The 24,210-nt window shown below is 39.2% G+C and overlaps 1 protein-coding gene across 4 annotated transcripts in view; it reads right to left on the minus strand.

Moving 5' to 3' along the window:
* The window catches only part of FAM168A (family with sequence similarity 168 member A), a 190,587-nt gene that overhangs the window by 48,421 nt on the left and 117,956 nt on the right, over positions 1 to 24,210 (minus strand). For all 4 annotated transcript variants that reach the window (XM_053900077.1, XM_019449765.2, XM_019449763.2 and 1 more), the window contains exon 2: positions 17,224 to 17,311. In XM_053900077.1, the coding sequence (XP_053756052.1) occupies positions 17,224 to 17,293 (70 nt within the window). In that variant the 5' untranslated portion in view covers positions 17,294 to 17,311. The remainder of the gene's footprint in view (positions 1 to 17,223; positions 17,312 to 24,210) is intronic.

Raw genomic sequence — 24,210 nt, forward strand, 5'->3', positions numbered from 1 at the left:
TAATCATTCAACCAATCAACAGTTTACTTTGTCCTTTTTTTTTTTTAATTTTTTAAACATTTATTTATTTTTGAGAGAGAGAGACAGAGCATGATTCGGGGTGGGGGGCAGAGAGAGGGAGACACAGAATTTAAAGCAGGTACCAGGCTCCGAGCTGTTAGCACAGAGCCTGACGCAGGGCTTGAACCTGCCTACTGCGAGATCATGATCTGGCCAAAGCTGGACACTTAACTGAGTCACCCAGGTGCCCCAAGAGTTTACTTTGAATTAGGCACTATGTTAAGCACTGAGGACACAGTAATTGCCTATGAGAGGAATAAGTGTTCCAGAAATATAAACAATTCTAAGGCAGTAAATAATATAGACAAGTAACTCAGTGATTAAGAGAATGGAATATCCAAACTTAAACTTGATTCTGGCTCCACTACTCTGTGACAGGAACAAGTCTTTCCATCTTCCTTAACTTGTGTCTGTATCAATAAAAACTTTGGAAAATAAAGGTTAACTAAAATAATGATGATACAGTTCTCAAACTGGGCACAGGAACCCCTGTGGGTACTCAACAGTATACTAAAGGGTAAATGAGCAAATATAGTGTACTTTCTTGGTAGGGTAATTATACCAGAGGGTAAACAATTTAAATTATCTGTTGTACAGAAAACAACTATGACTATATAATGGTGACTTAAAACAAAATTCTTATGCAGTTTGAAGATAATGCAGGGGCTTCAAGTAATTTTTAACCTTGGAGATCCGCTCTGGGCTATATTCCCCCACTGATTCAGAGATGAATTTGTTCTCCTCTGATGTCAAGTACACTTGGGTAGGAAAGTTTCCAAAATACTGTGCATGGCCAATAATGGATGACCAACAAACAGCAAAGATTATTGGTAATAATAGATAGCTGTTAGTTATTACTAACCCTTCCACAGGAGAAACCAACTTACTCTGTAGTGTCTAGGGTAGATAAAGGTGTCCTTTCTACCCAGGTATCCCTTTTTTCCAAGCTCTGGACTTTTCCAGTTGCTCCCCAGAAACCCTGTGATTCCTTGGGAAGTAGAACTCCCAGGAAGCAGGCCAATTTTGCCCCCATACACCAGGGAGTTCCCTTCAAAAAAGAATTTCAGCACCAGTAAAGTAGCTAGTCTCATCAACCTCCAGGCCTCCCTGGCCTCAGTCTGCCCAAGGAGTTAACCCCCAGGATAAGAACAATCATGGACCCAGCAGCTCACTCCTAATTAGCTTTGTCTCATTTAAAAAGCTCTTACTGATCAATTATCTCCTTAAAGTCTTACAAACAAGTGATAGATAAGGTAGGTATTATTATTCTTACTTTATAGAGGAGGAAACTAAGGTCCTCCAAAATAAAGTGATTTGTTTAAGTTTTCAGTTAGAGACAGAGCCAGGGGTCAAACTCAGGTCTCTGACTTCTAGCAGAGATTCTCCCCACTACATTAAGCAAAAGTCATCATTCCAATGAGAATCTACGTAGCACGGCCAAAAATTCAAGTCCTTTATCGATATCTCGCCAATTTTCAGCTGTAGTCACAGCCACAAAATTATATTTTCATTGACTAAGAACCATAAGTAACTAATAGAAAATGAAATTAAATTGCATGAGCTTAATCAGCAGGACAAGGGCCCTAGTGGTGACTATGGTTATATCCGACCTTTCATAGGAGGTCACTTATGAAAAGGCTTTCATGGTTTCCTACTGATCTTGCCCAAGAAGGTCAGGAGCTCTGGGGCAAGAAGCCCTGAGATGATAGAAGGCACAGTCACTATAGGAGAGGGTTCTCAGCTGACTGCATCTTCCCTGTTTCTGAAATCTTCATCAACACCAGGGATTCCAAGAAGGGGCACAGAAAATTTTGTTCAAGAAGCAAAAGAAATAGTTTAAGGGAATGAGCCAGTTGTTTTAATGAAAGAAGGCTAACAAAAATTTATAGATTAATGCCCAGAATGTTAGAGCTGGAAGGCAAATTGCTAAACAACACATCTAAGCCCCTCAGCCTAGATGGGAAGGGAAGGCAAGAGAGATGGGCAGGCCTTGCTCCAGCGTCTTGAGTCATTAGCAGCAGACCTGGAACTCGGCTTCTCTTCGTGCTTTCAGACCTAGTTCCATGCCTGACTTCTCAGAAGCCTTTCCTGACACAACCTCTGCCAGAGTTGTGGCCCCTCCCATATACCCACCAAGTTTTCATAGCAATCTGTACATCTATTTATTAGGTTAGACTCTTGGAACACAATGGCACATCCCTTTGCGACAGCATTTATCTCAGTGTGCTGTAACTGTCTACTTACATGTCTGTCTTTCCCCTTCTTAATCTGTGCTGGTTAAGGTGGGGAGTCAATAGAGGGGCAATACACACAAAAGACACACTGTATGTGTTGTCTTCACAAAGCTGATAATCTCACACTTTGAAGAACAGGGTGTATAAGAGAATTAGAAGGTCAGAATTCATCTTGAGCAGTTCAATTAGCTCCCTACTGTAGCAGCAGAACCCTTTTTGTCAAACAAAACCTCATCAAGAAGCCTAATACATAAAATGGGTATGAACAGATCTCTACCGGAGGGGAAAGGGGCACCCACTTGGCTTACCTTTCCCTTTAACAGCTCCTAAGGCAACCTCCTACTTTTTTGAATGAGGGAAGTGAGCCAAAATAAAGAAACTATTTATGCTAGGTCTTCCCCTCATTCAGCATAAGATAGAGGTCAGAGGAGGATCTTTAAAGCCTGGCAAAACTAATGAAATCCTTTATGACTTTGGAAAAGTCATTTAAGCTCCTTGTGTCAGTTTTTTCATCTAGGGTGGGCAAGAAGGACCTTGTCCTCCAAATACAGGGTTTACGAGTTTGCCTTTGATGGCTGAGGGGCTGACACAGAGGCTTGCAGCCATGGTCCAACCTCCCTGGGCTGAAGTTTATTCCAGAGGATTTAAAGAAACAGATGGATAAACAAAATGTGACAGATACATTATATGGAATATTATTCAGTGATAAAAAGGAATGAAATCTCGATACAAGCTACAACATGGATGAACCTTGAAAACATTGTGTTAAATGAAATAAACCAAATAAAAGGACAAATATTATATGATTCCATTTATGTGAAATATTTCAAATAGGCAAATTCATAGAGACAGAGATTTAGAGGTTTCCAAGGGTTAGAGGGAGGGGGGAATGGGGAATTATTATTTCATGGACACAGAGTTTCTGTTTGGGATGATGAAAAAGTCTGGAAATAGTGGAGATGGTCACACAACACTGTAAAGGTACTTAATACCAATAAATTATACACTTAAAAATGGCTAAAATGGTAATTTTTATGTATATTTTGCCACAATAAAGCAAAAAAAAATGTAAGTCTACTTATATTTCGCTTAAGGTGACACTTAAAAGCTACATGACCTTCAGCAAGTTACTTAATAAGCTGAACCTTATTCCCTCATATGTATAAGGATAACAGTTCTCCCTTGTATGGTTATTATGAGAATTGGAGACAATGTCTGTAAAGTGCGTGGCACTGCACTGACAGTCATTAATGGTAATTATTACTATAATAATTATCAACAGCAAGCGTAACATTATAATATAAACATAATGATAAATAACTTAATCCAATGAATATTTAATGAGTAACTGACTGTCTGCTCTGTTCTAGGCACAGAAGGTACATGACTGCTGCTCAAAGAGCTCACAGTCTAGAAAGACATGAAATAAATGAACAACTACAGAAAACAGGAAGCCAAGAAGGAGCAAGGAAATAATAATCCAACACCACCACCAACACTTCTTTCTTTGGGGGAAAAGGTTGATCTTTTCTACAGAAGTGGGAAATCATTTTGTGATCCAGGAAAGTAAATCTGTCATAAGCCAACAGCAAATTAGTTTAAAGTGCATGATTCTTGCCCAGACAAGATTTAATCCATCTGCTTTTTGTGTTGACATCACACATTATGTATCAGAGGCAGACACACTCACTTCTTGTGTTCTCTCCAAAACCCAGAGAGGCTTTGCCTGACAGCTTGGTGGAATAGGAAGAGCCTCGCTGCAATTTACTAACAGCATAAAGTTGCACATATTTATTAACCTGAGTCTTCACCTATAAAATGGATGTTTTAATAAAAATTTCTAGGGGCACCTGGGTGTTTTGACAGCTCAGAGCCTGGAGCCTGCTTCAGATTCTGTCTCCCTCTCTCAGCTCCTCCCCCACTCACACACTGTCTCTCTCTCTCTCTCTCAAAAATAAACATTAAAAAAAATAAAAAATAAAAATTTCTACCCATAGTACTGTTGTAAGGACTCAATGAAATTACAAATGGTAAAAAGTTTTCTAAGTTGTAAAGTATTGTACCTCTTATTTATTATTATCAGGAGCTTTGTGGGCCCTGTTTTTTCAAGCTTCAGAAGATATCTGTCATTGGTGAGTCAATTTTTGTTTTTTTTTATTTTTATTTTTGAATATTTATTTTTGACAGAGAGAGAGACAGAGCATGAGCAGAGGAGGGGCAGAGAGAAAGGGAGACACAGAATCCAAAGCAGGATCCAGGCTCTGAGCTGTTAGCACAGAGCCCAACGCGGGGCTCGAACTCACAGACCGCAAGATCATGACCTGAGCCAAACTTGGACACTCAACCGATTGAGCCACGCAGGCGCCCCCAATTTTTGTTTTTAAAAGTCAAATCTGGCTTTGTTACCAAAGAAGCCAAGACCCAAAATGAGCCTGTCCAAGGCTGACTACATAGTTAACATCAGGAGGTTTAAGGACAGCTCTTCCTTGCTAAGAAGCTCAAAGGAATCATCAGACTTCAACTATCATTGTTTGAAAAAAGAAAATTTGCTATAAACCAAGTTTGTTTCCTCTGAAGATCTGTGCTATCTATACAAAACTCATAAGTAGAAAAATCTCCCTATTCCATTTAGTCCATACAGAGGGGTTGACCAGTCACAATAGATTATCCAAATTAAATGTTCTGGGCCTCAGTTCATTCACCTACAAAGCAAGAACAATCTCTTCCACATTAGGCTACCTGTCCCAGACTCTCCTTGCCATGACAGAGGGCTACTAACTTCTCTCTTTCTTCTCGTCTTCCCTTCCTTCTTTCAAAATTCACTAAGTCTATTCTGCACTAAGTCACTGTGCCAGGTGCTGGTGATATACATGCACACCTTGGAGATACTGCAGGTTCAGTTCCAGACCACTGCAATAAAGTGAACATTGCAATGAAGTGAGCCAAACGAACTTTTCTGTTTCCCAGTGCATATAAAAGTAATGCTTACACTATAGTGTGGTCTATTAAGTGTGCAATAGCATTATGTCTAAAAAAAACAATGTACAAACCTTAATTAAAAATAGTTTATGGCTAAAAAATATAAACCATCATCTAAGCTTTCAGCAAGCTGTAATCACTGATCACAGATCACCATAACAATATAGTAATGGAAAGGTTCGAAATATTTTAAGAATTACCAAAATGTGACACAGAAACGTGAAACAAGCAAATGCTAATGGGAAAATGGTGTCAAGACTTGCTTGTCTCAGTGTTGCCACAAACTTTCAGTTTGTAAAAAATGCACTATTTGCGATGCACAATAAAATAAGGTATGCCCATAATGATGACTAATAACAAAACAATGGCTACTAATGTTTTACTACCTAATAAGAGCATAACTGTATGCCAGATGTTTTACACCTAAGTGCCTTGGAAATTAAAAAGCAGCATAAGGTGAATAGAAAGAAAACTAGTTTAGCTGTCAAAGTTTTGGGTTCTACTTCCAATTTTGGTATCGGTTAGTTCATCTATCTGACTAAAAAATACTTAGTCAATATTCATGGCATGCCAGGGGCTGAGTACTAGGAAGAGAGAGGTAAATCAGATATTGAATTCATGGTGAACTGTAATAGGTGTTGTCCTTAGGCACTTATGAAACCTCAGGTTCCTCACCTGAGAAGAGGATTGGCCCTGATGATCTCTAGTGAAATTATAGCTCTAAATAAAAACATAATACCAACCACCACTCGGAAAATACAGATACATAAGATGAGCAGGAAATGGGCTGGAGGGATGTGAATGGTCAGGTCATAAAAACCTTCTCTTGCAAACTAAGGAGTTTTCAATTCAACCAAAGGACAATGAAGTATCATTAAAGGGTTGTAAGTACTAGAGAACCCCGCATCTGTACTGAGTGCAGGGCCTGCTTCCAATTCTCTCTCTGCTCCTTCCCTGTTCATGCTCTCTAAACAAATAAACAAACAAACAAACTTGGGGGGGGGGGGAAGAAGAAATGGGCAAAAGACATGAATAGACATCTTTCCAAAGAAGACAAACAGATGGCTAACAGGCACATGAAAAGATGCTCAACATCACTCATCATCAGGGAAATACAAATCAAAACCACACTGAGATACCAACTTACACCTGTCAGAATGGTTAAAATTAACAACACAGGAAACAACAGATGTTGGGGAAGATGAGAAGAAAGGGGAACACTCTTACACTACTGGGAATGCAAGTGGTGCAGCCACTCTGGAAAATGGTATGGAGGTTCCTCAAAAAGTTACAAATAGAACTAATCTATGATCCAACAATTGCATTACTAGGCATTTACCCAAAGGATACAAAAATACAAATTCGACGGGGTGCCTGGGTGGCTCAGTTGGTTAAGTGTCCAACGTCAGCTCAGGTCATGATCTCATAGTTCCTGAGTTCAAGTCCTGCATCGGGCTCTCTGCTGTCAGCACAGTGCCCGCTTCAGAGCCTCTGTCACCCTCTCTCTGTTCCCCCAACTTGTTCTCACTCTCTCCCTCTCAAAATAAATAAACTTAAAAAAAAAAAAGAAAAATACAGATTCAAAGGGGTACATGTACTCCAATGTTTATAGCAGCATTATCAACAATAGCCAAACTATGGAAAGAGCCCAAGTGTCCATCGACTGATGAATGGATAAAGAAGATGTGGTGTAGGAGGTGCCTGGGTGGCTCAGCAGGTTAAGTGTCCGACCTCCACGGTTTATGAGTTCAAGCCCCATGTCGGGCTCTGTGCTGACAGCTCAGAGCCTGGAGCCTACTTGGATTCTGTGTGCCTGCTTGGATTCTGTGTGTGTGTGTGTGTGTGTGTGTGTGTGTGTGTGTGTGTGTGTGTGTTTGCCCCTCCCCCCACTCATGTCCTCTCTCACTCTCAAAAATAAACATTAAAAATTTTTTTAAAAAAAGATGTGGTATATACAGATATATGTGTGTGTATGTATATATATATGTATATATATATATATATATATATATATATATATATATATACACCCTCTCACACAAATAATGGAATATTACTCAGTCATCAAAAAGAATGATATCTTGCCATTTGCAATGACATGGATGGAGCTAGAGTATATTATGCTAAGCAAATAAGTCAGTAAGAGACAAATACCATGATTTCACTCATATGGGAAGGCAGAGGAAAAGGGGGCTACAAAAGACAGAGAACAAACTGAGGGTTGATGGAGGAAGGTGGGTGGGAGATGGGCTAGATGGGTGATGGGTATTAAGGAGGGCACTTGTGACGAACACTGGGTATTACATGTAAATGATGAATCACTAAATTCTACTCCTGAAACTAATACTATACTATATGTTAACCAACTAGAATTTAAATAATTTTGAGAAAAAAAAATGAAAAGAGTTCTATGTATGGATGGTGGGGATGCTTGCACAATAATCTGAATGTATTTAATGCCACTGAACTATACACTTAAAAATGTTTAAGATGTCAAATAATTTTATGTTATGTGTATTTTACCACAATTTAAAAAAAAAGACAGGACTTAGTAACTGACTTTAGAAGGCAAAAGAAAAAGCAGTATTAAGAAGGACTCCTATGTTTCTGATTTGAGGGAATAGGTGAATGATGGTACTAATTACAAACTGATAAAAGGAAAAATGCATTATAAGGAAAGATAATAGGCTCAGTTTTAGACATGATGCATCTAAACAAAATAGGAGACATTCATGGAGAAGAGGTTCTGAAGACAGCTAGATAATAAACTGGTCTGAAGCTCAGAAGAGAGGTTTGCTGTAGAGCTAGAGTTTATGAATCATCAGCCTACAGACAGTAGCTGGAACTAAGATGAAAGAGAAAGTGGGCTCTTGGGCAACACCAACTTTTACTGGGTGAGTGGGGAAAGAAAAACTGGAAAGCAGACAGATTCAGGAACAGCCAGAGAGGAAGAAAGGAAAAACAAACAGAAAAATAAACAGAAAGACTATGTTGTAATCAATGAAAAGCAAGGAATGAGAAAACTTCCAGAAGGGAGGAATCTGGAGTTTCAAATGATATAGAAGTGTCAAATTAGAAGAAAGGCTGACAAGGGTCCACTGGATTTAACAACAAGGAGATTACTAGTAACCACAGGGAGAAGAGTTAGTAAGAATTCTTCTTAGAGACCTATTTCAGTCATAGGTGAAAGTAATTAATTGACCTGAGAAGTCTTTCCTGAGTAGACATTCAGTCTGAACATCAGAAGGGAGTTTTGTGGAGTAGTTTTCACCATTTCCTGGGCTCATCTAAGATCCTAATCACTATGGTGTCCAAGAGATAGCCAAGTTGGCTAGAGCAGTAAAAGCACTTGCTTTGTAATGCAGAAAATCTGGGGTTTGGGTTCTGCTATACAATGTGACCTTGGGAAGCCTGATCCCATCATTTCATCTGGAAAATAAGGGCTATCTCCCTAGACTTGTTATAAGAAATAAATATGAGGGGGAAAAACCCCAAAAAAGGTTCTTTGCAAAGAACAAACTAAACTGGTTATAGTTAGTCTTAAAACCTCCATCAGGTGATCCTCACAAAGGAGGGTGAAGGGTGCAGGCCGGGGTCATTGAAGAGAAAGATACTCTTTTTTAGTCTCACTGACATTACAATGATTATTCATTGTATCTGCACACTGTCAGCTTAATTATCAAGGTCTTCCACCTGAAAAACTGTGTCAAATACAAATATACTTCTTAAATCCACTGTTTTTTTTTTTTTTAAGCAAAAAAAAGCACTCGAGGAAAGAAAAAACTGAAAAATGACAACGAAGTCTTTGAACAGATCAATTTCCTAGTTTTCCAACCTTGAGAGTCATGTGTTTTGTTGGGGTATTTGAAGTATTTCAATGACAACTGCTGTGAGCTGAAAGCACAAATTCATTTAGGGCCCAGCACAGGAGTGGGGGAAAGGATATGAGCTGGTATGGACCAGCAGAGGACTGAGAAGTAGCCAGGAGAGGATGTAAGATGAAACCCTGATGTTGCTCTGTGGTAAAGAGACAATGAATACACAAACCCGAAACAGGGGGACCCAGTTCCAACATTTCTGCAAAACACTTCTCCATCTTCTCACCTATAAAATTATGGGTTACTTTAAGAGGTCCATCTATTCTCACATTTCAGAATTCTTTCCAATTGGGTTTTGGAAACTTCACTCCAAATCAATGGCTGGCCCTGTTACATTTATTACTCTCTGCTGTCTTGTGAAGAATAAATTCCTAACGGTTTCCCCCCACCCCCGTTGCTTTTTTTCTTTTTCTTTCAGATGATGTACTGAGGCCTAGAAAGTTTAATAATTTATCTGACATCACACAGTTTTTAAATGGTAGAATCAGGTCTAAATCTAAGTCACTCATTCTTTACCCCACATTCTTTCCCCAGTAGAGATATACTTAGTGTTATGCATTGTAACAACTGTTAACTGAACACCACATTTGAGCCAGCCATGGTGCCTTAGACTTCATAAACATTTTCATGGGCCTGTGAACCAACCATCTGTATAGATCATGACTCTATTTTAGAGTTGAAGAAAATGAGACTGAGAAAAATTAAAGAACTCACCCAAGGTCCTACAGCTAATTAGTGGCAGAGCCTGGAGTCCACCCCAGATCTGATAGATTCCAATATCTGTCCTCTTTTCAGCATCTATTCTAGATCTCTGGTGATGCTTGGACACTCTCAGCATCAGAACATTTTAAGGAAAAGGAAAAGGGAAGGGGAGGGGAGAGAAGGAGAGGGACAGGGGAGGGGAAGGAAAGGGGGGGAGGGGAGGGGAGGGGAAAAGAGAGAAGAAGAGAGAAGAAGAGAGGAGAAGGGAAGGGGAGGGGAGGGGAGGGGAGGGGAGGGGAGAGGAGGAGAGGAGAGGAGAGGAGAGGAGAGGAGAGGAGAGGAGAGGAGAAGAAAGGAAAGGAAAGGAAAGGAAAGGAAAGGAAAGGAAAGGAAAGGAAAGGAAAGGAAAGGAAAGGAAAGGAGTATGGAGAATTATTTAGGTCTTGTCTACATTGCAAACTTCTGGCAGAGAAATGTTTCTGAGGCCTTTCAGAAAAAGAAATGCCCCATTCTTTAAAGAGCCCCCTGGTATGGTAAATCTATGTGAAGGGTATTTCAGTGTTCACTGTACTTACTATCTTTATTAACTGGCTCAGGCTGCCATAATATAATACCACAAACTGAGTGGCTTTGACATTGATTTCTCGCTCTCTGGAGGATGGAAATATGAGATCAGAATGCCAGCCCAACTGGGTTCTAGTGAAGGTTCTTTTCCTGCCTTGCTAATGACAGCCTTCTTGCTGTGTCCTCACACGGCAGAGAGTTCTGGTGTCTCTCTTCCTATGAGAGCACTAATCCCATCATGAGGGCCCCATCCTCAGGACTTCAACTAAATCTAATTATCTTGCAAAGGCCCGAACTCCAAATAACATCACATTGAGAATTAGAGAGAGTGTCAACATATGAATTTGAGGAGACACAAATATTCAGTCTATAACACTATGTTTTAAGTGTTTTAAAGTATATGGACATAGTATATTCTCTGAATTCTCTTTTCCAAGATGCACAAGGAGCTAATTATAATCACTTCACAGGACTGTTGCAAGTATAAAAATATTGTCTGTAAAACACTGAGATCAATTTTTGGCACACAGTAAGTGCTCAGTAAAGGAGTTTAAAAAGGACGTGAAAATACTGTCATTTGACTAGCAGACAGCTGTTCACTGAAATATACTGTATTGCTGTATACCATGATTTACAATAGGAAATAAATATTTGGTCTTCATCTTTATTCCTAGTGCAAAGCTCCTAAAACCACTGGAATTTCCTAAGTGATAAGAGTCATAAAGGTATCTTGACATTCAAAATAAACTCCTTTCAACCACATCTGTTTATGTTAATGAGTGACATCTGGAAAGCAATGGGGACAGGTTTGCCAGGGGAACCAAACATGTGATTGGAGAGTTGGAACTTTCAGTCCCACCACCCTGACCTCTGGGGAGAGGAGAGGGGCTGCAGCTTGAATCAATTGCCAATGGCCAATGGTTTAATCAATCATGTCTATGTAATGAAGTCCCCATAGAAGGCAAAAAGGACAAGATCTGGAGAGCTTCCAGGCTGGTGAACACATGGAGGTGCAGGGAGAGTGGCACCCTCTGGAGCTTCCGTGCTCGTTTCTACATTCCGTGCCCTATGCATCTCTTCCATCGGCCTGTTCCTGAGTTATACTCTTTTACCATAAACCAATAATCTAGTGAGTAAACTGGTTTCCTGAGTTCTTGAGCTGCTCTACCAGATTAAATGAACCCAAGGCAGTGGTTGTGGGAACCTCTGATTTACAGGCCATCAGTCAGAAGTACAGGTAACAACTTGGGCGTGCGATTAGCATCTGAAATAAAGACAGTGTTGTGGGATTGAGCCCTCAATCTGTGGAATCTGACACTAACTCCAAGTAGATAGTATCAGAATTGAGTTGAACTGTAGGATACCTGACTGGTATTGGAGAACTGCATGGTGTGAGGAAAAAACCCACACATTAGAACTGATGTCAGAATCATAATTGTGTAGTTATATTTTATTTCCGTCTCAGATTCCACAGAGAATTTCAAATCAGTTTTTCCAACCTCTGTTCCATGTGGCCACTACCCCATTACCTCTGAGGCAGATGAGACCACAATGAACTTGACCTTCCACTTTTGCTTCTACTGCCCTTCACTAGCCTATTCCAAACTGCTGGCCAGAAGCAGGCTTCTAGCCCCTCCAAGGTAAGGCTCCCTAGTCCTAGAAAGTGAAAAAACAACCCTCTCATCTAGCTTATCACTGGGAACAGTAAAAGGAGTACATATTTTAAAACATATCAGCTTACTATAACAGGAAGCACATATACTTCGAAATCATAAAGACCTGATATTTCCTCATCTTTTAGAAGCTATATACACTGGCCAAGTTTTATGACCTGAATTAAACCACCAATTAAACCACCATTAAAAGATGATCCTATGGGGTTTGTGATTAATAAGATTAATTATAGAAAGTACTCAGCATGTGTTTGCCAAATGGTAATACTCTTTAACATAACCATTACTGTTATTAACAATAACAAATGTTTACTCTAATGCATTACATTTGGCATTTGCTTATAAATTATCTTACTTGGGTTTTCTATTTCCAGCACTATGGAGAAGATAACCTGAAAATCTACTTACTACATAACATCTTGAAAAGCTGGATAACAAACACTTCATGTCATATAATAAACATAAGCAGAGTTGAGATTTTAAGAAAGAAAAAGAAATCCCCAGGAGTGAAAAACTGAAGAGGAAACTAACTCTCATAGCTGATGTTGGTCTGGGCAATTACAGGGCTTGCTTTATTTCGCCACTGGAGGTGGGAGATGAGGCGTTGGGTCCTGGGAAGGACAACGGAACTCGAATTCCTTCTAAAAAGCTGGGATCTTGGAAGAATCATATTGTCAGTTCAAAAAAAAGGGGGAGTGCCTGGGTGTCTCAGTTGGTTAAGCATTCAACTTCAGCTCTGCTCATGATCTCACGGTTCATGGTTTGTGCCCCATGTCCGGCTCTGTGCTGACAGCTCAGAGTCTAGAGCCTGCTTCAGATTCTGTCTCTCTCTGCCCCTCCCCTGCTCGCACTCTGTCTCTCTCTCAAAAATAAATAAACATTTAAAAAAATTAAAAAAAAAACTGACTCAAAAATACAGAGACAATGGAAGCTTAGCTTAAAAAAGAAAGTTTCCTGAAGAATTTGAAATCTTGGCCTATGTGAAGTCTGAACTTACTCTATTTGTGTGGAGTTTATTCTTCCTATGTGGCCTTAGAATCTGCAGCAGAGAAATTAACTTAAAACATAGTTTCAGGCTTAGAAACAAAGACACTCCTCCTTCTTTCCCTTGGGAGGAATACTAATTATTTCACTTAATTTTCATAACTGTCCTATCGAGTAAGTAATATTATCTCAGTTTATAAAAGAAATTTAAATTAAGGGAGATTAAGCAAGGTTAAGCTAGGTTAAAGTCACCTAGCTATTATCTAACAGAGCTGGGATCTGAATCTTGTTGTCATTCATTCAAAAAAAATTTTTTTTTAATGTTTATTTATTTTTGAGAGAGACAGAGACAGAATGTGAGTGGGTTAGGGGCAGAGAGAGAGGGAGACACAGAATCCAAAGCAGACTCCAGGCTCTGAGCTGACAGCACAGAGCCCGACGCAGGGCTTGAACTCACGAGCTGTAAGATCATGACCTGAGCCAAAGTCAGATGCTCAACCAACTGAGCCACCCAGGGGCCCCTGGTTGTTGTTCATTCAATCAAAATACATTTACCAAGTTCTAATACTATGTGCCAAGCAGAAACAAGGTCCACTTCCTTCCCAATATATCACACAGCCTAATCTTTTTTGAGCAAATCAATAGATAAATGCAACTGTTCTCTTCTTTCTCAAGTTTAGCAATTCAGTGAGAATGAATGCAGCCAGAATCACAGGAAACCCACAGGATTCCCCTGGGCTCTGTCTGCCAAAGTGGCTCAGTCCTCTCTGCCAAAGAGACTTGGGTTGCTGAGACACTAAACTGGGAAGAAAAAGAGCAACTACTGCTCGGTAGGTCCTGGTTTTGGCATTAATTTCTTAGAGTAAACACACAACAATTTTAGCATATCGTAAATATTTTCAAACAGAAATTTCAAAATATTTACTATTAATGTTAAGTAGGGATAATAAGGCTGTTGTGATAAACATAAACATATGAAATTCAAAGTAATAACAGCTATAGTTATATCAGGCTCAACATCCAACATATTTGAATGTTTTTTTGAGTTGCCTCGCATTAAGAAAATCCTGATTTACAAACACAAGTAGCTACGACTATTTGTGTTTCTTTAAAAATTAACATGCATTCTTAGAAGCTTAACACACTGATCATCTTATTTGTATACATACTTTATAAAAATAGTTCTAAATATTTTTAATAAATCAAATCACATTATTTGAGGAATTTCTGAAGCATCTTCCTAGTGTTTTTACAGAGCAAAGTATGGAACAATTAAACAAAGGACACTTAGAGAACCCTCAAGTTTCTGTCTAGGAAGTTAGGATACACAGTAAAGTGCGAAGTTATAAGAAGGAACCAATATATTCCGAAATTCACTGCCAATGACTCTCTTCTGGGACAAAACTCTCTACTCCCTCTTTCACTTCCAATCCTGCCATGAAGACCATTATTAATCTACTTTTTGAGTGTCATTTCCCACTTTTCCCCTTTTCTTTTTTTTTAATAAAGATTTTATTTCTTTTTTTTTAAGTAATCTCCTTCCCAGTGTGGGGCTCTAACTCATGACTCTCAGACCAAGAGTTGCATGTTCTTTTGACTGAGCCAGCCAGGCGCTCCCCCACATTTCCCCTTTCCTGCTCTTTACTCCAACTAATCTCAAGTAATGACTGTATGTAATCTGACCATACCTTCTTACGTCCCAATGTGTTTATTCATATTGTTACCTTCACCTTGGATCTATAATCACTGTATTCTTGAAGGCCCATGCTATGCTAAGCACCATGCTGGACAATCTAAATACATTTTCTTATTTATTTCTATTACCATATGTTTTACCCATCTTTATTTATTTGTAAATAATAACATTTTTAAGTGCTTACTTTATGCCAGATATTATATGCTCAGTGCCTTACACTAGTTCATTTAATCCTTATGACAGCCCTAAATCAAAACAGTATCGTACTGACACAAAAGTACACACATAGATCAATGGAATGGAATAGACAGTCCAGAAATAAACCCATGTTTACATGGTTAATTAATCTATGACAACGGAGGCAAGAATATACAATGGAGAAAAGACAGTCTCTTTAATAAATGTAGCTGGGAAACTGGACAGCTACATGCAAAGGAATAAAAGTGGACCACTTTCTTAAGCCATATACAGAAATAAACTCAAAACAGATTAAAGGCCTAAATGTGAGACAGGAAACCATAAAATTCTTAAAAGAAAACATCTCTCTGACACTGGCCATTGCAACATTTTTCTAGGTATGTCTCTTAAGGCAAGGGAAACAAAAGCAAAAATAAATTACTGGGACTACATCAAAACACAAAGCTTTTGCATAGTAAACCATCAACAAAATGGAAAGGCAATCTACTGACTGGAAGAAAATACTTGCAAATGATATACCCAAGAAGGGGTTAATATCCAAACTATATAAATAACTTACATAACCTAACACCAAAAAACCCCCAAATAATCCAATTAAAAATGGGCAAGGGATCTGCATAGACGTTTTTCCAAAGAAGACATATAAATGGCAAAGAGACACATGAAAAGATGCTCAGCATCACTCATCATCAGGGAAATGCAAGTCAAAACCACAATGAGATATCACCTCATGCTAAAATCAAAAACACAAAAAAGAACAAGTGTTGGTGAAAAAAAAGACCCCTTGTGTACTGCTGATGAGAATGCAAACTGGTGCCATCACTATGGAAAACAGTACGGAGGTTCCTCAAAAAATTCAAAACAGAAATAACATATGATGCAGTAATTCCACTACTGTGTATTTACCCAAAGAACACTAATTTGAAAAGATATATGCATCTGTATATTTACTGGAGCATTTTTTTGCAATAGCCAAATTATAGAAGCAACCTAAGTGTCCACTGACAAATGAATGGATAAAAAAGATGTGGGGGGTGTGTGTGTGTGTGTGTGTGTGTGTGTGTGTGTGAATGGAGTATCACTCAACCATAAAAAAGAAGATCTTGTCATTTGCAACAACACAGATGGACTTAGAGGGTATTACACTAAAGTGAAGTAAGACAGAGAAAGACAAATACCCCATGGTTTCACTTTGTGTGGAATCTAAAAAATAATTAAACACAACACAAACAGACCTATAAATACAGAGAACAGACTAATGGTTATGGTTGCCAGAGGGGAGTTGGATGGGGGATGCAAAATGGGTGAAGGGGAGTGGGAGATACAGGTTCTAGATATAAAATGAATTAAGTCACAAGGATAAAAGGTACAACATAGGGATAGTCAATGATAATGTAATAGTGTAGTATGGTGACAGATGGTAAGTACATTTGTGGTAAGCACAGCACAACAGATAGACTTGTCCAATCAGTATGCTGCATACCTGAAACTGAAGTAATAGTGTGTGTCAACTATACTTCAATTTAAAAAAACAAACACCTAGAATAAAGAATAAGTGTGAGGAACAAAAAAAAAAAAAAAAAAAAAAAAAAGAAAGGAAGGAAGGAAGGAAGAAGGTAATATTATAATGGGAATACAAAGGCTCTGGAAGGTTAAAAAAATTTGCCTAAGGCCAAGTATGGGAGAGAATGATTCCAGGAAGAGTGCTCTCTGAGCTCAGAGCGGAGTTCTTAAAGAACAAGGTGATGCTATCAGGGGACAATGGCAGTCCAGACAGAGGGACAACATACACAAAGAGAGAAGTAGGAAACAGCTTGGTATGCAGTTCAGGAAAAAGATCAGCTTTCAGGATCAGCAGACCTGGGCTCAAATATCTATTTTTGGTTTTGTTTTATGGCCTCTTACTGTGACTATGGCTTTCTCAACTGTCAAATGGTGATAAGAAGCTGTACCATGAAAAACCGGTTTAAAATCAAACATGATATGTGAAACTGTGCATCACAGGGCTAGGTCCATGGTAGGTATTCAATAAATGTTACCTCCCTTCCTTTCCCCTAGATGACAATTCAACAATCCTTAGTTGTAAGAATGTCATTTCCATCTCCATTGAACCCCAGACATATCTCTCTTCTACAAGTTCCCAAGCTTTACCAGGGCTTTTGGAGGCACAGTACACCAAAAGTCATTCAGCAAGTTATTTGGTAATGCCCTTAACCACCGTTTTTCAAAATGAGAACTATTTTCACACCACTTACCTGTGTAGGCCATGTTCTTAGGGTTGCCATAAGGAGCCCCAGGCTGCACGGGGCTATAAACAGGGTTCATTGTGGAAGACTGAGGATCCTATACAGAAACAAAGAAAATAGCACTGATTATTGATTGTTCATTTTCCCTGACATCAGTTTCCCTTCTATAATCTTCAACTTATACTCACAGAGAACAACATGGTATAGCAGAAAGAAGCAAAAAGCCATTTGTTTGTACTTGGCCCTATGCTATACACTTTTCTCCTTATACAAATGAAGATACTGAGAAGCAGAGAGGTGATACAACTTGCCTAATGTCAACCCAGACCTTTTGGCTTTTAGTTCAGAACCAGACCCACTATCCCACAGATGACTCTGCCACTGGTATACTGTGTGGCATTGGCCAAGTCACTTCCCCTCTCCGGACTCTAACATCGTGATGTCAAATCAATTAGTTTAGGCTCTCTGAGGTCTTTTCCAATGCTAAGGATGCCAGTCCGGGAGTTGGGTAAGGATGCACTTCTACTGTTCATCAGGGGAGTGTAAGAGCCAAACAATAAATACACAGACTATTAGGAAGAGCAGCAAGTGTCTCACCAACCCTTTGCACCTGCAGAGGACAAGATACCAGTTACTAACAGATTTGGGAAAAATGGAAATTTATCACCACTGAGAATTTTAATGCAAAACACAGTCAAGATCTCTTTCAAAATTTGTTCAACAGAAAGAAACTTGGAAATCTGTGTGCAGTAAGTATCACCTGCACAAGTGCTTTGTTAATTACCTTAATGAAGCACATTCTCCATTCTGATTAATGGAAAAATCTGTCATTAAACTCTGTTTTACAGCCCATTTGTCCCATCTTGTTTAGAGAACCATCTCTGACACATAGGCCAGTACATGTTTGAAAAACTTGTCTCTACAAATATATTATCTACACTTCATAAAAATCAAACAATTCTCTCCTAACTAGGCTCACATGATGGATGGGCAATTTTTTAGGTCATTAACTTCTCTTATAGCACCTCAGGACAGGAAACAAGCCAAATGTCAAGACAGGCAGTCAACAACTGGCTTGATGACAATTGCTCTGAGATTAATTAAGTCTCTCCAGGCTTCTGGAATGAGAGGTGGAGTAAAGATGGGTTCCCAAGGAGAGGAAGGCAGGGTGGTCAAACAGGCAAAAAGGAAAATGCTACTGGTTAATTCCAGAGGCTAGAACTTCCTGAAAGGTAGCCAATGGGCAGCCCTGGCGAATGACCCCAAGGCAACAGGCTAGATTAAACTACTACCAGTAAATGAACTGAAAACTTGAGGATGAAGGTTACAGGATATATATATATTTCGGCACAATTTAAGGAGAAAATACCCCTTGCATCCAGAGTTATCTAAGAATATGGCCAGGTAACATTCTCTCTCTAAATATAAGCACTCTCCTTAACAGATACTGGGAGAATTAAAAAAGATCTCAGAATGTCAAAATACACCACCAACTGTCAGGTGGTGCACACATGTAAATGATGATAGTGATGATGTGATGGCAGCAACAACACAGAAGACAACTTGTACACTTTTCCTGCCTTAGGTCTCTCTTCTACCCAACTAGTTCTTTGCTAAATAATGTGGCGTAAGCAAGACTGTTAAAGTGCTAAGCAGCACAACTGGCCCTGTAAAATCTAGTCACACTCCTAATAAGAAGGTAATCCATGTTGCTGATTGGGCAAGGTATGAAAATGTTTTTCATAACCAAAGAAACTCAAAAACTTTGGAAATGGTTTCCTCCTGCTCCAAAATGAGGGCCTCAGCCTCAAAAGGATATCTTGACTGGGGAGCACCCCACAACAGCATTGATTCCAAGCCCTACTGATGACTGACAGAAATGAGATATTCCATGGGTTCAAAATTTGGATTAAGAATGTGACAGCCACTTCTGGGGAAGCTGCTTGCAGGAAGACACGGTCCCTGGCTTTCAAGGGTAAGTCAACCCTTTACGAGAGAATCCACATACTCTTAATAGTTTCAGGGACAGACTAAACATGAGTAGGAAGATCACAAGCTCTATGATCAGACAGATTTAGGTTCAAATCCTAGCACTGCCACCTACCAAATGTGGGACCACAGGCCACTAACCTTTCTGAGCTTCAGTTTCCTCTAGCCTCAAAATGGAAAATATTACATACTTTATAAAGGTGTTGTAAGGTTTTCTTAAAACAGATTTATTGAGGTATAATTTACATATAGTAAAACTTACCCCTTTGGGGTATATAGTTCTATGACCCCTGAAAATGTGTAGTCATACAAACACCACCACAAGTAAAATATAAAGCATTTTCATCACCCCAAAAAGTTCTCTCATCTTTGTATTCAATACCCTCCCATTGATTCCCAGCCTGTGACAACCACTGATCTGTTTTCTGTTGCTCTATATATACACACATAACAACTTTTACTTTATAGATGAAATAAGTGAAGCTGAAAAAAGGTAATGAACAGCCCAAGGTCACAAAGCAAGTTAAGGGCAGGGTCAAGACTAGCACCCCAAATGGATCAAAGACCTAAATGAAAGAGCTGAAATACAAAACTCATACAAGAAGGAAGAAAATACAGGCATAAACCTTTGTAACCTTGGACTGGCAATGGTTTCTTAAATATACCAAGAGTACAAACAACCAAAGGAAAAAAAATACACTGGATTAATCAAAACTAAAAACTTTTGTGCTTTAAAGACACCATTAAGAAAGTGAAAGACAACCCAGAGAAGGAGAGAAATTTGCTGACCATATACAGTTGACCCTTGAACAATGCAGGGGTTAGGGGTGCCAAACCCCTGTGCAGTCCAAAATCTGTATGTAACTTTGACTCTCCCAAAACTTAACTACTAAGAACCTACTGCTGACTGGAGAATATAAACATTCGAATAACACGTATTTTGTCTATGTATTACATACTGTATTTTTGTAATAAAGCTAGAAAAAGAAAATGTTATTAAGGAAATCATAAGGAAAATACATTTACAGTATTGTACGGTAAAAAAAAATCCACGCGTAAGTGGACCCACACAGTTCAAACCCATGTTGTTCAAGGGTCAACTGTATAGGATAGGGGATTGGGGTTTTTTTAAGGTTTTGTTGTTGTTGTTGTTGTTGTTGTTTTAATTCTGAGAGAGCAAGAGCACAAGTGGGGGAGCCGCAGAGAGAAAGGGGGACAGAGAAAATTCCAAGCAGGCACTGCATAGACAGTGCAGAGACCGACATGGGGCTAGAACCCATGAACTCTGAGATCATGACCTGAGGCAACATCAAGAATCAGATGCTTAACTGAGTCACCCAAGTGCCCCGGGTATTGTATTTGTATATAAATATAAATACCTGTATTTAAAAAATATAAAGAACTCTTATCTTGGGGTGCCTGGGTGGCTCAGTCAGTTAAGTTCCGACTTCCACTCAGGTCATGATCTTGCGGTTCATGAGTTTGAACCACAGTGCATTGGGCTCTGTGCTGACAGTCCATAGCCTGGAGCCTGTTTCGAATTCTGTCTCCCTCTCTCTCTCTGCCCCTCCCCCAGTCGCTGTCTTTCTCAAAAATAAACATTAAAAAAATTTTTTTGGAAAAAAAAAAAAAACTCTTATCTTTACTCAATAATAAAAAGGCCAATAACTCAATTAAAAAATGGGCAAAGGATCTGAACACACATTTCTTCAAAGAAGTTATATAAATGATATAATGAGATACTACTTCTCTACACTAAATGGCTAAAATAAAAAGATAACAAAAAGTGTTGACAAGTGTGTGAAGAAAATGGAACCCTCATACAAAGCTGGTGGGAATGTAAAACGACACAGTCACTTTAGAAATAAATCTGATAGTTCCTCAAATAATTAAACAGAGTTACGATATAATCCAGCAATGCCACTCCTAGGTATATACCACAGAGAAATGAAAACACATGTCCACATGAATGTTCACAGCAGCATTATTCATGATAGTCAAAAGATGGAAACAGGGGTGGCTTAGTCAGTGAAGCATGCAACTTTTTTTTTTTTGACATTTATTTATTGTTGAGAGACAGAGAGACAGAGCACAAGTGGGGAGGGGCAGAGACAGAAGGAGATAGAATCCGAAGCAGGCTCCAGGCTCTGAGCTGTCAGCACAGAACCTGACGTGGGGCTCGAACTCACAAACTGTGAGATCATGACCTAAGCCGAAGTTGGACCCTCGACCAACTGAGCCACCCAGGTGCCCCGAAGCATGTAACTCTTCATTTCAGCTCAGGATGATCTCATGGTCAGTCAGGGATCAAGCTCTGCATGAAGCCTTCTTGGGAGTCTCTCTCTGCCCCTCCCCCACCTCACTCTCTCTCTCAAAACAAAAACAAAAGAGGGAATCAACCTAAATGTTCAACTGGTGAATGGATAAATGGAATGTGATACATCCATACAATGAAATATTTGGCAATAAAAAGAAATGGAGTATTGATACATGATACAACATAAATGAATCTTGAAAACATTACATTAAGTGAAAGAAACCAGTCACAAAAGGTCACATATTACATGATTCCATTTATATGAAATTTCAAGAATAGGCAAACCTATAGAGACAAAGGTAGATTAATGGTTGCCTAGATTAGTTCATGACACATGAAACCTAATAACTTCCAAATCCACATTTTCTCACAATAATTATTATAACGTAACACTCAACCACACATCCACACCCACATACACCCTACTTTCATAACATTTCTTCCTGATCACTCCTTAAGCAATTCAAACCCACCATACCCAAAAGTAAACTCAGAATCTTTTCCCAGCCCCATTCTTTCATCCTGTATTGCCTGTCTCAGAGTTACTGACAATCCATCCACCTAGCACCTAAGACAAAAACCTGGAAGTTATCCTAAATGCCACCCACTCTTTCACACCTGATCATGAGCTCCCAAAAAACCCTACTGCCCCTGTTTGAAGTTTCATCATCTCTTGTCTAAACTACTACAACAGTGCCAAGAAGTCTATTTTTCCACATTCTAACCCAGTCTACCTCATCCTTGATATTCATTATTAAAACAAAGGTTGGATGGGTTACTCTCCTCAAAGGCTTTGGGAATAAAATCCAAATTCTTTCACATGGTGTACAATATTCTCTATGCTCTATGGGATAGGGCTTAGGAATCTATGCATTTATGTTTCCAAGGAGATTTTGAAGCCCAAATAGTTTGAAGACAATGCCTGAGACTCTCTTTCCCAAATGTCATTTGTCCCACATAAACTTGATAGAAGAACAAATATTCCTACCTACACTTGAGCTGGGAGAGGAGGAGAGACAAAATTTTCTAAAAAGTAAAATATATTGTATATCAGATAGTGGTAAATGCAATAGAGAAATCCACTGAGGGCAGACAAGGAGTGCTGGCCGGGGGAGGGGAAGTGCAATTTTTTAAATGGCTAGAGTGTCATTGAGTGACATCTAAGCAATGAATAAGTTGAAGAAGCAAGCCATACAGCTGAGAGGAAACTGTCCAAGTAGAGGAAACAGCAAATGCAAATGCCCTGAAGTGGAACTATGTCTGAGAAACACCATGGAGGCCACTTTAGCTAGAAAGCAGCGAATGAAAGGGAAAAGAGTAGACAGTGACATCAGACAGGTAATAAGGGCCAAATCATGCAGAGCCTTGTAGACCAGTATAAGGAATTTGTTTTTTATTTGAAATAAGAAGCCACTGGAGTATTTTGCGCAGAAGAGTGACATGATTTGACTTCATTTTAAGACTACTTTGGCTGCTGAGCTGAGATCAGATGGCAGGAAGGCAAATGGAAAAGGGAAATTAGTCAGGATGCTATTTGAAATAATCCAGATGAAGAATAATGGTGGCTTGAAACAGGGTGGTAGCAGTGGTGATAGTGGTGGTGGAAAGTAGTCATATTTTGGATATATTTTGAAGAACAGGCTGACAGAAATTACCAATGGATTGAATATGGAGTATGAGAAGGAGAAAGACATTAAGGATGACTCCAAAGCTAACTTGAGAAATTGGAATAATAAAAATAACCACTTACTGGGATGAGAACTATGAAGAGAGCATGTTTGGGAGTGAAAAACAAATTTGGATTTGGACTTAAATTTGTGATACCTAAGAATACTACTACTGATTGATAGTACAATCTATCAATGATTGATAGTACATTACTACAATGATTGATACACAATGGGTATTGTGTAGGGATTAACCACTACCAATATTATAAATATTACCTCTATTACCGGCAGCTACTATTTACTGAACATCTACCAGGTGACAGGCACTGCGCTAGAGACTTACCTTATTAAGTCCCTATAAGTCTTAAAAGGTCACAGTGATCTTGCAATATAGGTATTATTTTCACTGTATTATAGATAAATAAACTTAAGTCTAGAGAAATAAAGCAAACTATCCAAAGTCTCATTACTAAGAATTGAGAAAGGTCAGTTTCATAACCAGGTCTGTCTGATTCCAATGTCTAAGCTACTTCCACCATGCGAGATGAAGTTCCTAGTCTCCCAAACCCAGCACTAGATTCTCCTCTGGAATGGCAGGCCCTGATCCCTTCCCTTTAACTCAGGATCCCTTGTGACCTTGACAGATTCCTCTCATGGAGGCAGTTCATATCTACCTGCTGGGTCCCAGCGGGGCACACACAGTCAGTTACAAGAGAATAAAAGCACTGCCTGCCTGACTTCTACAATCTCAGCTGCCATACACTCCCTACCCATCCAACCTGATTTCACTTCTTTAGTAAGAAAAGTAAGTGCCCACTGTGCACATCCTTCCTAGCTATCTCTCCAGAGCCAAGTATGGAGTTGCCCCTGCTTCCTGGGGCTGAACCACAGCAAGTCTACATTTCGTGTGCCAGCGAACACAACTGTGTAATAGCTTCCTTCTCATCTTATTCAGAATAAAATCCAAAATCCTTATAAAAGTCTACAAGGCCTTCTATGATCTGACCTCACATGCCCACA

This window comes from Panthera pardus, unplaced genomic scaffold (assembly GCF_024362965.1).
Source record: "Panthera pardus isolate Hobbes unplaced genomic scaffold, ASM2436296v1 HiC_scaffold_12, whole genome shotgun sequence".
Taxonomy (NCBI): domain Eukaryota; kingdom Metazoa; phylum Chordata; class Mammalia; order Carnivora; family Felidae; genus Panthera; species Panthera pardus.